The sequence below is a fragment of the Sciurus carolinensis genome, chromosome 4 (genome assembly GCF_902686445.1).
Source record: "Sciurus carolinensis chromosome 4, mSciCar1.2, whole genome shotgun sequence".
NCBI lineage: Eukaryota > Metazoa > Chordata > Mammalia > Rodentia > Sciuridae > Sciurus > Sciurus carolinensis.
Genome location: NC_062216.1, coordinates 90,179,767 through 90,197,094, shown reverse-complemented (window position 1 = coordinate 90,197,094; position 17,328 = coordinate 90,179,767). Strand labels below are relative to the sequence as shown.

General features: G+C 34.1%; 1 protein-coding gene across 12 annotated transcripts in view; it reads left to right on the top strand.

Moving 5' to 3' along the window:
- Positions 1-17,328, top strand: part of Sox5 (SRY-box transcription factor 5) — a 943,363-nt gene that overhangs the window by 562,656 nt on the left and 363,379 nt on the right. For 7 of the 12 annotated variants that reach the window (XM_047549536.1, XM_047549534.1, XM_047549533.1 and 4 more), the window contains exon 1: positions 2,299-2,443. The exons of 4 other annotated variants lie outside the window; for them this stretch is intronic. In XM_047549536.1, coding sequence (XP_047405492.1) covers positions 2,406-2,443 — 38 coding nt within the window. In that variant the 5' untranslated portion in view covers positions 2,299-2,405. Of the gene's footprint in view, positions 1-2,298; positions 2,444-7,710; positions 7,826-17,328 lie in introns of those variants that run through there. One more of the 12 variants, XM_047549531.1, reaches the window with a different exon arrangement.

Genomic DNA, 17,328 nt, shown 5'->3' with positions numbered 1-17,328 from the left:
AAGCATTTTCTTATTTTTCTATGTAGAAATAGGTTGTTGCTGTAATAAAAATAATTTGATGATAACTGCAAGAAAAAATAGTGAGTAATATCCCTTCCCCCTCCCCCAACTGCTGAAAATGAAAATCATGTCAGCATCAAGTCATTTTTGCCACATCCCTTGTTAACAGCTTTTTCAGGGTGGGTCATAATTCTGTGTTTTGTTAGTGTCTTAACTCCATAGTGACCTGCTTAAACCTCCCTCCACATTGATTTCGTACTATATATACATATAATTTTTTGGCCATCTTGTGAATGATGGACCTCATTACTAAGTTATCATCAACTTTGTCCAAAAATGTATAAGCTTTGAAGGAATAATATATTTATTAGTATGAGAAAGTTAATAATTGATTTCTCTGTTCCAAATATGTGTATGGTGTGTCATTGTGTATGTCTAAAAAAGTAAACTTACTGTCTGCCTGTCGCCAGGAAAAAAAAGTGGGACCTAATCAAACTGCTGTGGGGTCAACCCTTGTGGTTTTAAAGGCCCTTAATGTTGTCCAGCTGCAAAATAAAAGGAATTGGGAGGGGAAGTTGGAAGGAGTGGAGGGGGTGGGGGGGATGTGTGGAAAAGAACAGGGAGTCTGGCTTTTATTTTTTTTTTTTTTAAGTGAGTTCAGTGCCAGCCTGGACATTGGCTGTGCAGACTATTGAGCTATTGTCTGCTCCATTTCCAGAATAGCCCCCAGTTAATCACTTCGGCTTTGAAGGGAATTTCCTCGTGGAATTCTCCACAGAAAATCTAATCAACTGACCTGCCCTCTCAACAATGGAAGGCTTTTTTTTCCTCTCTTTCCCTTATTGGGGCGGGCTCTGTAATGTAGCCTTTTGTGCAGAATGAACCCTCCCAGTAGGAGTGGAGAGCGTGTGTGAGTGACTGAGTGTGTGTGTGTGTGTGTGTGTGTGTGTGAAGAATGCACACTATCTCATGTTGGTGAGTGTGTGCTTACTCCCTGACCAGATGCTGCGGTGCGGGGCAGCCACCATCTCTGCATGCGTGTCTGTGTAAGTGTCTCTCTGTGTGTATGTGCCTCTGTCATTTCATGTCAAAGGTACATTACCTGATTACCTTCCTCGCCTGCCAGATTTTTATCTAGATAATTGGAACTGCTATGGAGGCTGTGCCTTGCCAGCCAGCTTAGGATCTGTAAAGCCACAGTTTGTCCACCTTGTTATCTGTGGCTGCCTGGGCAGAGGAAATTAAAGAGACCCACAGCCAGGGGAGCACTTCCTACCCCTGACCTCCCCAGCCGTCCCCCACAGGAGAGTTTGTCAGTACTATCTTTCCATTTGTATTTTTTGGTTTGGTTTGGATTTTTGCTCGCCCGTGTGTATTATTTTGGCATGTGGTTACCTATTCCCCTCCACATCGCACATCGTGTTTTATGGAGTTTGGAGCTGAAGAAACTTTGGTTGGGTTGCCAGGACATTCGCACCACTTTGTGGAAAGCACGAGCTAACAGTGAGACCGACAGAGTGAGTGACAAGTTGTTTACAGGTTTCCTTGAAGGGGCCTCTGCTATATTTCAATCTGTCAAAGTTGCTTTTCTTCCCTCAGAACAATGCCTGATTGTTGTGTGTGAGTAAGTGTGTGTGTGTGTGTGTGTGTGTGTGTGTGTTTGAGCGCGCGTGTGTGCGTGCTTGTTTCCGTGTGTGCTCGGAGAGAGCCTAGAAAGGGGTGAGAAGGAATAACAATTCTTTGTGTAAAAATGCTATTACTAAATATCTAATCTTTTGCTTAATTAGTTAATAAATGCAATTTGATCCCGTTCCGTTAATATACAGACTTCTTTTTTTAGTCAGCCAGTGCATGTTACAAAATCAAAAAATCATACTTTGTATGTGTGTATGTGTGTATATATGAGAGAGAGAGAGAGAGAGAGACTGAGACTTTTATTATTTGGAGGAGAGAGAGTATGGGAGACGTGTTAAATGAGTTGACTTCTCACATTCGGGGATGTCTAGAAGAGAGAATTAAAAGGAAAGGACAGGCACCCTGAGGTTGTCTAGTGCCTTGCAGCCAGAGCGTGCGGCTCAGCTGAGGGGGGAGCGGCCAGACCCCGCTGCTGGAAGTGCGCTACCCCTTTAAGAGACTGGTCAAGGAGTCCTAGGAGAGAGAGAGAGAGAGAGAGGGAAAGAGAGAGAGAGAGAGAGAGAGAGAGAGAGGAGGGGAAGGGGGGGAAGGGGGGAGAGAGAGCTAGAGAGAGAGAGATTGAGAGAGAGAGAGAGAGAGAGAGAGAGAGAGAGAGAGAGAGAGGAAGAGAGAGAATCAATTGGTTTAGAAGGTTTGGACTCACTTGACAGGTTCAGTTGGAGACGATCATAGGTGGCTGCTGTGACAAAGGGAAATTGTGCTTTTCCAGCATGCTTACTGACCCTGATTTACCTCAGGAGTTTGAAAGGTGAGTACAGTTTTTTTTCCCCCTAATATATTGAAGTACAACTCTCCCATTTTACAGTAGTCTCTCAATCAGTTGGAAGATGCTCCCCCCAAATGTGCTTCAGCTAGGGCTCCTGCAATCTTGTTAGCAGATTTTTGTTGTGGTTGCCGGGACCCAATTGAACTGATCTGCAAAGTCTCCGAGAGATTTCTGCTCATGTTTTTAGGTTGCGTCCTATAACAGGAAATTAAATGAACATTAAGCATCTTTCTCCCCCACTCACGCTTCTCGCTTCCTCATTCAACTCTCTACTTTTTTCCTTCATTGATATTTTTCTCTCTTTTTCTACACATTTTAAAAATGCTTTTGTGCAGTGTTACCGTTTTCCAGCATCCCTGTCTCCTGTAATTTCTGGGGTGACAGAAGGTTTTAGTGGTGGTTAAAACGGAGGCTATAAGTTCCTATTTGATCCTTCCGTAAAACTTTGGAAGCTGCTCAGTAAAGCATATGACCTTTTGTTGATATAAGAGAGCAGAGATTTTTTTTCCAAAGAAAATTTAATATCCCAGTATATATTAGTAGATTACACTTGGAGTGTCAAGGGGGGGTGTGTGTAAAAAGTGGGGGAATTGGGGCTGTTCCCTTTCTAAGTTTTAGTGGCCACTTTTTGTGCTAGCTTTCTTAAGTCAGTTTGGTTACTACATTTTTTTTCCTTTGACTAGGATGATAATAAGTGTATTTGTAATGAAGTTGTTCCTATTTAGAGAAATATGTTCAATATCCTTCCATTTGCTGGTGTTGCAAGTGAAGCAGGGCTTTGAAAGAATTTTAGCCCTCTTCATGTTCCTATAAGTACACACTGCAATTTTTAAATTTGAGTTCTTATCCCAGCATAAGTTCATTTTTTGAACTATAAATAGATTTTTGTTTGCCATTAAAAAGAATTCAAACTTTGTATTCTGTATGGTGAATTAAAAAAAAAAAAAAAAAAAAAAAAAAAAAAGCTAAAAAAAGCCAGGATGCATGATACCCAGGCTTTTTTTTTTCATTTTCATGAAAGCTACCTTCTGTATAAACATTTGTTGTATCTGACTATGCAATGCAAGCTAGGTGCTAGACCAGCTGGTTAAAAATATGCTAAGTCAAGCTGTTCATCGCTCAAACGACTGAATTTGATATGAAAAGACGAAAAAAGAAAGGACAAAGATTAAAACATTCTAGAAGTGAAGCAATGGAAGGGAAAGAGTATTGAGAATAAAATAACCCTTGGACATGGCCACATATTTGAGAAGCCAGTATCAGATTAGAGGAAAAAAAGTAAAATAACCAACATGCATACTTTAATACATTCTTTCTCTCATTTCCTCTTTATTTTTAATTAAAAAGTATATCTTTACTCAATAACTCCAGTGAATGATTGAGCTTTCTTAACAGTTTAGAATTAAATTTTTCAAAGTTCTCTACATTAACTCTTTAGTTAGCTTTTATTTACAAATATAGCCTTATTTCCTATGTAGATATTGAAGTTGTTCACATTGGAATATACTATTGCCTAATGTAGCAGTTTGTTAATTTAACACAGTTAAGTTTTCTAGCATGCACAGAGTAGCACTTAAATGATAATTTTCCTTAATTCTAATTATACTTTTTGAAAATAGAAGTCTGAATCTGATTTGTAAGCCTGTTAACAGATTGTTCTTATAAAAAGGTAGTTACATATTAACAGGCTGTAGCTTATTTCTCCATATAAGCAAGCTTCCTGCTGTGAACTTTATTTGTATTTTTTCAATTATCTCTTTTTAAACTAAACTTTTTCCTTTCCTATTCAGATGTTCAAATCTCTTAATATTTTCCTCCTGGTGAGAATTAATTTCTTTCTTTCTGTCTCTCATTCTCTCTCTCTTTTTTGTCACCCAGACGCATGCTTTTCTAACTGGCTAATTAAATAAGCAAGTGATAATCAATAGAATTATTAGTATGAATATCATATTTGGAAATATTAGTAGCTACAATAATTGTGAAAAATGTCACACAGTGTAAAATTTCTTAATAATTTCCCCTGTGGTTGTAATTGGTAATACATATAAAAAAAATCTCAGTAAACCATTACTATTTGTTTACACTGAATTTGTACGGTGAGTGTATCTACAGTCACTCACAGAGCACATCATGCAGACACAATATTGAATATTTATTTTTTTCAAAGGAGGTTCATATGATACATTTACACTATCACAACATAGAATCAGTTTTCTTGCCTTTTCATCTGTTTGCAACTTTCATTGAATAAGTAGGTTTTTCTACTGTCAATTTTTATTCTGTTTGCTCACCTGCCATAGATGAGTTTTCACTCAAACTTGGTTAGGAATCTGAAAAGAAGACTTCTAAATTTCTTTGTGAATAGAACTTTGTGTAGAGGACTTAAGGAAGTTGCTTGGGGCTCAGGTATTGTAGAAGTTTTATGTGATCTTTTTTGCCTTATTTCATTGGTATTTTCCATCTTCTATTATTATTTCCAACTTGTGGACTATTTGCAACTTAAAGAAATATTCAAAACTTAAGGATCAAAAATCAGATTTAAATTTCTGTACATCTGCATTTTTAGCCATAGAAATGAGCATGGTCAATACTGTCTCACTAATAAACAGTTGTTAAATAGTTAAAAAGTAGTAACAGTTTCATTGTCTGTCAAAAACTATTCAGGAGATAGAGCAAATGTAATAATTGATTCTAAAAAGTAGAAAAGTTGAACTATTGCATTTTATTTTTCAATCAATCCTGACATAATTGATCATGATTACTGAAAACAAAATTCTCAAGTGGTAGATGAATAGGCAAAGTATGTTCTAAAGAATTATTTGTAGGAAAAGTCTTTTACACCTTTTTATTTAGAGAAAAATAAATGGCAACATAGTCTGAATGTTAATAATAACTGCATTGCATGGAATATCTGAATTAAAAATCTCTTAAAGAACTGTGAGTTTATACACCTAACTGAAAGAAAACAATGAAAAATCGTGACTTCTAAGTTTTTTCCTTTGAAAATGGCACCTATTTCTTGATATTTCCAGAATGAAAATATTTAAAATATTTGCTTAAATTTCAACAATAGTTTGAACTAATGAATGAAAAATAGCCACATTTGGTAGTTTATCAATAGCATTGTTTTTATTTTCATATTTGATTTTAATTTTAGTTTTATGACTGAGCTGCTACTTATACTTTCTAATTGCTGTATCTTAGAGACTTAATTAAAAAGCAAGTAAAATGATTACTTGAGAAGACAGTCTGATAATTTCTAAAAGGGGAAAAAAAAGTTGGGATTGAAGGTAGTGAGCTGAGGCAAATTAACCTTATGGTATCCTCTATTTGCTTCTCTCAAAACGGGTACAGATAATTGACAACCTATTTTCTAGATGTTGAAGAGTAAAACCTTTCCAATAAAAATTAACTTATATACTTCATATTACCATCATATTTTTTTGTGGTCATACCAACTAAAATAATTTTTTCTCATTAGAAAACTTTTAAGTGATTTTCTGAAGAAAGAAATGCACCTCAGGTTCTATGAAAAACTAATTTGAAAAATTGCACTAAAAAACTAATACTAACTGACTGCAAGGATATCTCTGACATTATTGGTATTTTAATTACCTAAAGTTTGACTCCACCAATAAAATATTTATTACCCAGACATTTATCCAGCTTAATTAGAAACATTTTCTAAAACCATTGTGCTTATGAGTGATGAGTACATTTAGCTTAGCAGGTAACCTCTAGGTGTGAATCAAAGGAAAGTTATATATCCACATTGTGACCTAATGGCAACTGTAAACCTTAGAGTTTGATAATATATTTTGAGAATGTTCTGATATTTGTCTTTGGTCATTTTACTTATTTTATTAATGCTTTTTAGAGGAAAAAGTACCTATAACTTATTATGGATTTTAATTACCATCTCAGTAATTTTACAAGCTGAGCTAAGACCTTGGTTTGGAAGGCAGCTTGCATGAAGTAGTTCATAAACCACACTTGTGTCACACACACACTGGAGTACTGTCCAGAAGACTTGGCAGGAAACCTGACTGATTATCAAGAACAATTAAGGGTTAAATGGCAGGTTGCATTGAGTGTTGCTCAGTGTTTAGCAGGTTTGATAGAAATGTGTGAATATTATGATTACTTTACCTGTTGGTGCATTCTAATGTTTCTCAGATATAATAAGCATATGTTAAATTGTTTACCTGTTCTTGAGGAGCTTTTAACTAAAATCTGTATATGCATCATATATGAGAGTCAGGAAATAAGACTGTTCTGATCCTTAGGCACATTACTCCTCCATAGAGTTGAAAGCTGTTTCTTATGGATTTCATTCAAAGTGCATTTAGAAAGCAAAATTATATTCATGGATGAAGTCTGATTTTTATTGTCTGTTCTTTCCACTATCAATTCTTCAGCCACCTAATGAGTGTATTGTATAATGCAGATGTGCATTATGTAGTTTGAATACCACCCTTTTTATAGATTAGTAAAATAAGTATAACTGATGGGTTTTGTTTTCTTTCATAATTTGTTATTCATTTGTAATTTCACTGAGGTTAACCAATAACATGGGAAATAAATCAATCTAAGTTTGTTTCTTGTACTAACTCACATACAGTTTCAGTATGCCAGATCTCTGATTCAGGTGATGGCAATCAGATAAAAAGATGTTTAGAGATTTCACAAAGTCGTGATGTGTCTTCTTCCTAAAGGAAAAAATTTGGTGAACAAGAAGTGGACTAAACTATTGCAAGGTTTTCCTTCCTTTCTTCCTTCTGTCCTATCTTCCTTTTCATCATCATTTCTCTGACATGTAAAATTCAAATGCTGTGTAGATGAACATGATCAAGGATATTGCTAGAGTAGCAATATATATATATATATATATATATGAAGACAGATCCTGTGTTGCTCAAGTGAACATCGTGTATTTGGCTATACTTCAGGAGAATGCTTCATGTTCCTTCATGTTAATCAGGAACTGATAATGGTTCCAGAGAAGACCTTTTTATCCTTTCGGACTTCTATGTCTTCTCCTGCAGCTTGGAAGTTGCTCTCTCTTTCCTTTGGTGTTATCTATTCTTCTCTTTACTTACTAGTTGAGAGTTCATACATCTCCTCTGGAGATACTGTGGCGTATGGTTCTGCTTGTCCAATAGGGGGGTGTTGCATTTCTCCACATTCAGTATCCTTTTCCCTTGGAGCCTGAGAGTAAAACCTCAGCAGTACTCCCTGCCTTTGCCAGCCTGAGGAGTCAGAGACAAAGTTGTTCCCAGCTCTTGCGCCTTCATTGTAGAGCTGCATTCTGCTCATTGGGCTGCCGAGAAGGACCAGACCGAAACAAGATTTAGAAGAATTCTGGTGAGAACTGTTTATAGGGATATGGTATTTTAAAAGAATGTAGTAAACAAACAGAATTGTGGCATAAACAAAGATAATTAGCATAAACAATGTCGTTTTAGGACAGGTGGTTTAAAAAAACAAACAAAACAAAAAACCCAAATATGAACCCAATTTGAATGCTGCCAGTTTGGAACCACTGAACCTTAATCTGTACTTCATGAGAATTACCCAGGTTTGTTGATAAACTTGTTAACATGCATTTTCTGTTTCTTTTGTATCATTTTCCGGTCATTATGCCCTTTTGTCACCCAGCTTGAAAGTAATTAATCTATTACAAGGTAGTTTAAGGACATTTTGCTCATAAAACATGACAGAAGGAAAATTAAAAACAAAAGCTTGTAGATGTTCATAGACATTTGAAATCAATGTTGAACCTTAAATCAATTCAAACTGGATCTTGGCTCATTGTATTTCAAATCTCTCTTTCATCTAACATTTCAGTCACTTGGCTTTTTAGAATTAATACATTTGCTTTTGTCTTGCCTTAAAATTCAGAGATTTTTTTTTCTTTTTGCTGGGGCTGAATCATCACTGGTGTTATGTATTTCTAAGTGTTGCTTGTTTCTCCTTACTATTTTTCTCTGTAACTTAGTGAAGGTGGAGCAGCAGTGTGTAATGTATCTAGTGATCATGTAATATGAAGATGCAGTTATTGAGAACCAGTGTCTAAACCTACTCTGCTGTGATGAATTTTTATATGGAGACATTTAGATTTATTACTAAATGACTTTTTTTCTTAATTCCTTATACTGAAATGTTTTGACTTAAATGAAATGTGGAGTGTGGTGAACAGAAACCTGTTTATTTTTCTTGCAATAGGGATCAAAATTCTTTATTGGAGTTAAAAAGATTTTTTTCTCTTCATTCTTTCCTAGAGGAGGAGGACCAGGAATTCCAAGTGGGTATCTCTGGTGTTCTGTGGCCCTTCTCTTTGCTGAAATGAAAGCATTTGTGAATGAGTTTTGGTTTCTTGGAGTTATAAAAATGTGTGTAAACTAGTAAACCATGTCTCATTCATGTGCTATGGATATTTCTCGTACTTTAGGGACAAAAATAATTTGGCTACTAACGAATTAGGGCTACCTGCCAGTGCCAACACATACTGTAGGTAAGAGGAACACTATAAAGAAAAGCTGCTGGCAGCAAATCCGTTGAAACTTTCATATGTAACAGCGTTTCTATTTCTGCTCTTCACATCTTTGAAAGAATGTGTGTTTTAGAAAAGAAAATGTTAAAAAACAGAAGATATGATCTTTCTTAAAAATGGGTGTGTGGCTCCCCTCTGATATTTCTCATTGCAGAGATGCAGAGGGTTTCATTATGCTCTTGGCCAGTTGTCTTCCTTGCCCATCCCAGGCATTTTTGTCACATTGAATCCTAAAAATCCAGTGCCTGGAGAATAAATGTGAAATGAAAACGACTGCATAGAGACCCTCGAAAAAACCCCAAACCTTATAAGAGTTTGATATTGGCAGTTTAGTAAGATCAGCTGGGACACTGAACAACAATTTCTTAAAGGTTTTGTCCTGTCATTTAGGGCTTTAGGGACACTACTGAGAAAAGAAGGGAAAGAGTTAACCTGCTTCGCTTGTTAGTTTCTTAATCTAGTGTGAAAAGAAGACAGATACATCATGTTTTCTTGATATGTTTTTAATCAAAATTTATTGCAAAAGGTAGTCAAGGTTTACAATAGTACTGATTTTGACTCCCTCCCCCCATATTTATATTAACTAGGTTTGAGATACCTAAGGGTGGTAGGCTATTTGAGGACTGATTATAGAACTTTTACATGAGATCTGTTGACATGTAATTTCAAACAAATTTATATTTATTCAATAGAGGGGCATCCTAATAAAGCAGAAAGACACATCGTAAAGGAGAATTGCGCCTTCCTGTTTCTTATGAGTGCGAAATGGAAAACTACAATTTTATGCTATCAATTTTTCATTCACAGTTAATATAGGTTGCTTGACGAAGTTCTGAAACATTTTTGTTCTAATTATGGAGTTGAACTATTATTTGTTTGCCTCCAATTCTTCCTTTTGGTTATTTACCCTGGCCAGAGTTTGTTGGGCAACAGTTTACAAAGTCCAAAGAGTTTTTTATTTACTCCTGTCCTGATGTCCCTTTGTTTTCCCCCCCTTTTTTTTAATATTTGCTATTGAATTTCATAACATGTTCCAAAAAATTGTCAAAAGATGTCACATAGAATTAAGGTTTATACTTCCTTTCTTATTTCTTATTCGTAGTATAAGAGAAATGTATTGAAGATTTCATTAGAATAATGCATGGTGTTACCTTGCTTTAGTAGAGAAAGGAATGAACTGGTGGTCAAATTATTCCATTTCTTATTCATCCACTAATTCAACTTTGACCTTGAATGAGTAATAATCATATCAGATACAGATTGTCATCTCCTTCACAGAATCATCAGAACATGAAGCAAACTTTTATGTAACAGTCAAAATACCAATAATCAGAACACCTAGGAATGAAAAAAAAAAAAAAAAAGAAAACAACGAATACTGTTTCTGAGAGTGGAACTTAAATTTCCCCGAAGTCCAAAACATAAGTAGAATTTAGGAAATAGAGGAAAAAGTATTATTTTTTTGAGCTCTAAGGATTATGGGATATAAATCTGGTAGTGTAATTGTTTCTAAAACACTTATTACTGGAAAAATAAAATGGATCTAATTTGACTCTGCAGAGTCAAATTAAGAACACCTAACATTGTAAAAGCATTCTTTGAGAGAAATAAAAACATAGTCAAGATTCTGATAGCAACTTAAAGAATCAAAGTGAAGGAGCAATATGTATAGATTTTTACAAGTAAATTAAAAGGTAGTTGGGAGCCACTAACAGTTATATGAAGGGTGTATTTGGGGAGATGTAAAAATTGTGCACATATACACTTTTAAAAGTTTGGAATTCGGGAGAAACTTTTTTATTCATAGGCGATTGATCCCTTGAATAAATCCTACCAAATTCTGATGAAGCTGAGTTCAGAGGAGAGTGTCTTGAGAGAATGAAATATTTCATAGAAATATAAACAAGGCTCATTCTTATTTTCTATTTTATAACATAAAATCCTATGACATGTGCAATAGAGACATATTGGTATTATGTATGTGTGTGTATCTAATATATATGTACATATATACATATATATGTAATGGAAATTGTATTGAAAAGTTGGGTAAATCAAGGTGGGTTTGTATAACAATTGGGGATATTTGAGATAATTTGATAGTTGAGATAAGATGTTAGAGGACTAATGTGGAACAGTTTTGTTTTGTTTTTTGTTTTATTTTTTGGTAGATTTTGAGTATTTCTCCTGAAGAATAAAATACTTGATTTTGCTTAAGATTTACATTTAGTAATATATTCACTTTTTTTTTTGAAGGGTAACATAGTAGAAAGCATTGTTAACTGGATGTAAGATCTCACATTCTTTATAAACTGAGACTTCATTGAATCTTAAATGTAAAATGAGAAATAGACTGAGATTTCTAAAATCTCTCAAGTATAAAATTTCATCACTTTGAACTACATTTGAAGGGTCCCCAGCTCCTAACTCAAGTGGTCAGAATTCTTGCATTTATGCAGTGATTTGGAGACAACTTACGTCATATAACCAGGTTTCACAATGTAGAATCACTTCAGCTTACCTGTTAATTAGGTATCATTGTGTAGGAACAAAAACTATAATGTATTTTAGGAGTTTCCCATCTAAGTACTATGTATAATTTTTATTTAGGATTAAGTGAGCAAATTTGCTATTAACTATTTGAGGTGTTTCAAAAGATAAGATTCACATTGTGCCTAAATCTCTCAGGTGCATCAGATTGCTCATCCTCAACAATTACACATATTGTAAAGATAAATTGTATGTGGGTGACTGAAGAAGGCACTGTGGGGAGATAGGAAAAGCATGAGGGTGGCACTTTAGGAAGGAGAGCTGAAAGTCTGTAAGAAATGAAAGAAGAAAAAAGATTAGACAGCAGAGCATTAGGAAAACATGGGGCTGTGGACAGTTCATGTTCTTATATGTGTTAATTAAACATTGGACTGGAAAGTAACAAGATTATCTAAGATTACAAACAAGTAGTCCAAAGATAGATTTTAAGTGTTTTTCCAAATGAATTAAATAATTATTAGCATTAGCACCAGACTAGCCACCTTGATATGCATTAGTTACTAGTTGGCAATTTTAAGGGGAAAAAAAAGTTAAACCTCCAAGGTAAAGAAGTGGAACAGCAACCAACAAAAGAATGATAGAAAAAATTGTTTCATGTAAGAGGACAGAGTTCACATATTGTTAATATCCATGTTTGGCAGAATGCATGCTTTTTTTATGCTTAAACGCTATTCAGGAAAAAAAAACTATAGTTACATTATCAGCAACATCATCTTTAATACATACTAAGGATCTTCCATATTATCTTGACTTTATAAATAAGTAATCTTTGTGTAGTTCAAGTTTTAAATACAGATTAATATATTTGGGATTACATAGGAATTTGCTATGTTAAAATTATTTGCTTAATAGTTATAATATACAATTTTTATACTAGCCACTTTTGGGAATAAAAATGGATGTGTTCTCTTATTCTCCTTGGATAGATATAAAGGTTATAAAAACAAGAAAAAGAAAAGTACCTTATTGAACCAGAACTACATTTAGAACTGGGACCAAAGAAAAATGTGCAAATATCCTACTGTTAAACCAGAAAGAAAATTTGGAAATCATCCAGTTGGGCAACTTACTGCTAATATATTTTATAGTCTAGCATTTAGTTATATGCAAGGTTGGCATATGTTCCTACAGTTTCTAAAACAAGAATTAAAACTTTGTGATGCATAAGTCACTTAAATTCTTTGGGTTTCAGCCATGCATCTATGAAATGGGCTTAAAATAAGTAAAAGATTATTTAACCCCTAATGTAAACTAATTCAGTTTAAAATTATGAAATTTTCTAAAAATGTTTGCGTATCTCTGAATGCAAGCCACTGAATGCAGCACAATTTTTAAAAAGTTATTTTTTGTTTGATAGCATACTAATCAGATACCTGGAAATTATTTTAGAATATAAAATAATGCCTATAAGAAATTGGTTTACTTATATTTGTAATTAACTTTTAAATGCACTTATGTTATTGACTCCAGGTAAACTCGTACTTAAATAGCAGCAATATAGCTATAGTTTCCTCTGACTGCTAACTACTAATAATTATACATCCTAAAACCATATCTTCAGTCATTTTGTATGTGGGATACCTGATATACTAACAGTCGTTTTTATAGATATTAGCTGATTTGACATATTCCTGTGCCTTAAGCAGTGCAAATTAAATTTCATTTATTTGTGCATAATCATGAGAATGAAATGTTTTATAGAAGAGATTGGTGAACAATGAAGAATAGTAAATTTGTTAATGTAAAGAAGTCACATGTATTAGATGGTTTTTAAACTAGTATTTATACAAATAATTTGAAAATTACAAAGTATTTCATAACTTATGCTATTTTCTATGTAAATCCAGCACAAAATAGATTTTCATACTAAAAGCAACGTGAGAGGCTTTGCATTAGCTATATATTCTTTGGACTGTAGGTGATGGTTGGGGAAATATATAGATTTCTTTTTATGGGCAGCATTATAACAACCAAGAAAATCACCCAAGAAACAGAACCCTTATTTTTGACATAAAATTGTTTTCCACTGATATAATCTGTTGAAAGCCAGAAGCCATCCAAAGTGCTGATACCAATTTAAGAAGATGATCTTTTGCCTTAATTATACATCTGGGAAATATTAGCTGAACATTTTGTGGAGAACAGTGAATACCTTAGTTGCCAGTTGTCTAAAATGCTGCTAATGATCGACATAGTGCCAGTGTTTTGATGGCTAAAACCTAGGCTGAATATGAATACAAAGAACACAGTTGGAAAAAAAAAAAGCCCACATTTTATACAAAACAGATTTCAACCATCTGCTTGGCACTTAAGTTTGCGACTATAGGCAATATATGAAAGAGACCACTGTCCACGTTATGAATGGTATCACTTTTATTGGTACCTTAGAAAAACCATAGGCTTTTTGAAAGCGTGTATAACCAATGATTTTCTTCAGTTAAATAATGAAAACAAGGACCTCAGCCAAAATTTTGTTCCCTCCATAATCTCTCCTATGTCAGTCTTCTTATCCTAGCAAAATGGGTCTTTCACTAATAAAGCAGATCTCCGAGCTATACCTCAAGATATTCAGTGATACCAGCAACACCAAGCAATTGGCCTTTAGGACGAAAGCCCAGATGGTGATGAGATAAAATACTGTTTGCTTTAGGAATAATCCTGAGTCTGTTCCCCCGAATACTATGTTGCATGTCAAATCAGCATGGAGGTTAATGGTCCAGAAGTACTTCTGAATTTAATGTTTTCCCATTTGCTCTGAATTTATAGTGTTAAATCATAGCAGTACTGTTTCATCACAGTAAAGAAAAATCATGCTATAGATAGTAAATTATAGATAAAATCCAATTATGCAACCCATTTGCTTTACCTACAGGTGAGGAAGAAATCCCCAAAATGCTCAGTAGAAGAATATCAGCAAGTATTATATAATAGAAGCTTTTAAATTTACAGGGTAGTGGTTAAGAATCATTATAGACAAAAATAAAAAATTAATTATGTGACCTACTGTATATTCCTTCACCAAAATGTTTTCTTAAATTTTTATTAAGAAAATTTCATTATTTGAATGTGCTAGCTTATTGATTTGTTTAGGTTATATAAATTGAAAAAATCAACAACAAACCAAACACCTTTTTTATTCTTCTTAGATATTGAAGAAGAAATAAGTGATTTAGGAAAGTATGGAGAAATGCTCTCCAAGTTCCTGTATGTCTGTCCTTTCCAATATGGTAACTGCCACCCTCTTGTCAGTATTGATTTCTGCAATGTGGCTAGTCTGAACTAAGATGAGATGTAGGTCTAAAATATACATTGGATTTCATAGTCTTAGGTTGAAGAAAAAATTAAAATATTCTGTTTTTTTAAAATATTGATTGTGTATTATAATGATATTTGGATATATTGTCTTACAATATATTAAAATTATTTCACTTCTTTCTTTATACTTTTTACCTTCTTTTTGTATAGCTACTAGAGAATTTAAAATTTCATGTGTGGCTGACATTATATTTCTGTTGTACGGTACGACTGTAGACCTTTCAGTGGATGGAGGAAGATGGAAATCTCTATCTGTATCTGGATTCTAGTAGTTCACAGCTCAGTAGGGTAGCAATGAGTCAGAAAGACTTCGGTTTCTATTAACTGTCTTCCTTCTGAGCTTTCTTCTGCAAGAAGTGAAATTTTATCACTTTTTAAAAAGCCCTGGTAGTAACCCTGACTTGCACTGTCCTATTTGTCGTTTATCCAGCAAATATTGTTTGTTTCTCCAAAACTTCCATGCAGTTACAAGGGAAAGGAAGATGTTCACTAAAGAATTGTATTGATTATTTTAGACTCGATATGTTTGAAAGGAGCAATTATATTTATTTTTTGGAAAGGCTACCATGTCTATCTTTGCTTTCTCCACTGTGGTTTAAAGAAGTTTGTGGCTGGATAGAAATACCTTCAGCTTTTGTACCCCAGCTGATGCTACACACAATTTCTTAAATTGACCCAGAAGCTGTGATCCAAGCTCTTTCTCTATGCATATGGAGATACACTTATAAATATAGATGTAAAGATAGAGCTAACATTCAGCATGTACTTAACTTATTATGTGCCAGACTCTGTTGTAAGTTCCTTTACTTGCATTATTTCACTGCAGCTTCACAACAGTCCTCTCCATCCCCCTTTCACATTTAGGAAAATCAAACAGAGGGAGTTGCCTAATTTCTCACATGTTATAAGTGGACGAATGGGAATTGCAAACCCAGACAGACTACCTCTAAAACCCTCACTCTTTTTATTTTTATTTTTATTTATCTTTATGGTGCTAGGGATCCAACCCTGGGTCTCCTGGGTGCTGGTCATGCTCTGTACCACTGGCCTCCACTTCCAACCCCAAAGCCCTAGCTCTCAACTATCACCACATAGTATTGATCTAGATAATAAACTTTATACTTTATTATTTATTTTAGCAGCAGGAATTTCTTTTTTCTTTCAACAAATATCTGAAATGCCTACTATGCCAGGTATTATTTTAAATGCTGTATAAATATTTATAATGTAGACATTATAAATGACATGCAATGATTGTAATATAAACTTCTAATTTCTCTTTTATGAATCAATTTATTTGTGACACATGGTGATGTGCTAGTTGATGGATACCCAGACACATAGTTACTTATGGAAAGGGTTTCTTGGTAACAATGACCTAGAACTGTTTTTGAGAGATGCTGACTTCAAAAGCACATCATGCATGGAAACTCTTTGTCGGGGAAATATAACTATGTCAATTGCTCTGGTATCTATTCCTCAAGTACTTTACAGTGAAATACCTACTGAAATAATGTCTTAACAATCTCTTTGCTCAGAAGTTGGTCGGAGAAGTTTTTTCTAGCTTAGTAGGGATAAAGTCTTTCTACAGTATAGTAATTAAGTATATTAAGTTTTACATCTTGTATAATGATATGAATATAGAAAACTTGGTGGTGAATTGGTAAATAATGGTGTAATTAATATGATTTTAATCCTTTGCTATAAGTTGCAGCCATGGTATACTGTTTTTTATCAGGTAGCAGGAGAGGTATGGCAATTTTCATTCAGGTGTGATAATAATAATGTGATTGGTGGTATTACTAGAGGTTCCTGGGAATAAGACAGCATTTGAAGATGAATTTATGACTTTAGGCCACTGAATTTTTCAGTTTTACTACAGAATAATACACATTAGTGTAAGCTTGAACTTACCTGGTTTACAACTTGATTTTTGTGGTTATCTGGTTTGTATCTTGATCTTTCAGTGTTGTTTCAAAGGTAGATAATATCTCAGGCTGGTGCTTACTTTGATTTTTGGATACCTTACTAAGGAGAGGCCATCTAACTTTGACATTATAGGTGGGGCTTGGATGTAGACTATTTAAAATTAATTGTGTGCCATTTATCAGTTATGTGATCTTCGTAGGTTACATAAACTCCCCATGCCTTAATTTCTTTGTGAAGTTGAGATTATAATAATCCCCATTTTAGATCACTCTTATTGCTTAAATAACAAATCATATATAACTTAGTATGTTGAGAAAATGTTCATTATTATTTCCTTTAGTAGCTTTAAAGAATTTAGAGTTGCAAGTATATTCTACATGTGATGGCAGGTAATAATAGACTGTACATTGATACATAAATATGAAGTACTCAGTACATTTTACTGAAGCTATTTGTATAGTACTTGTTAGAACTAAACTGCTTCCTAAAAATCTTTAAAATATTCATGTCATATAACATT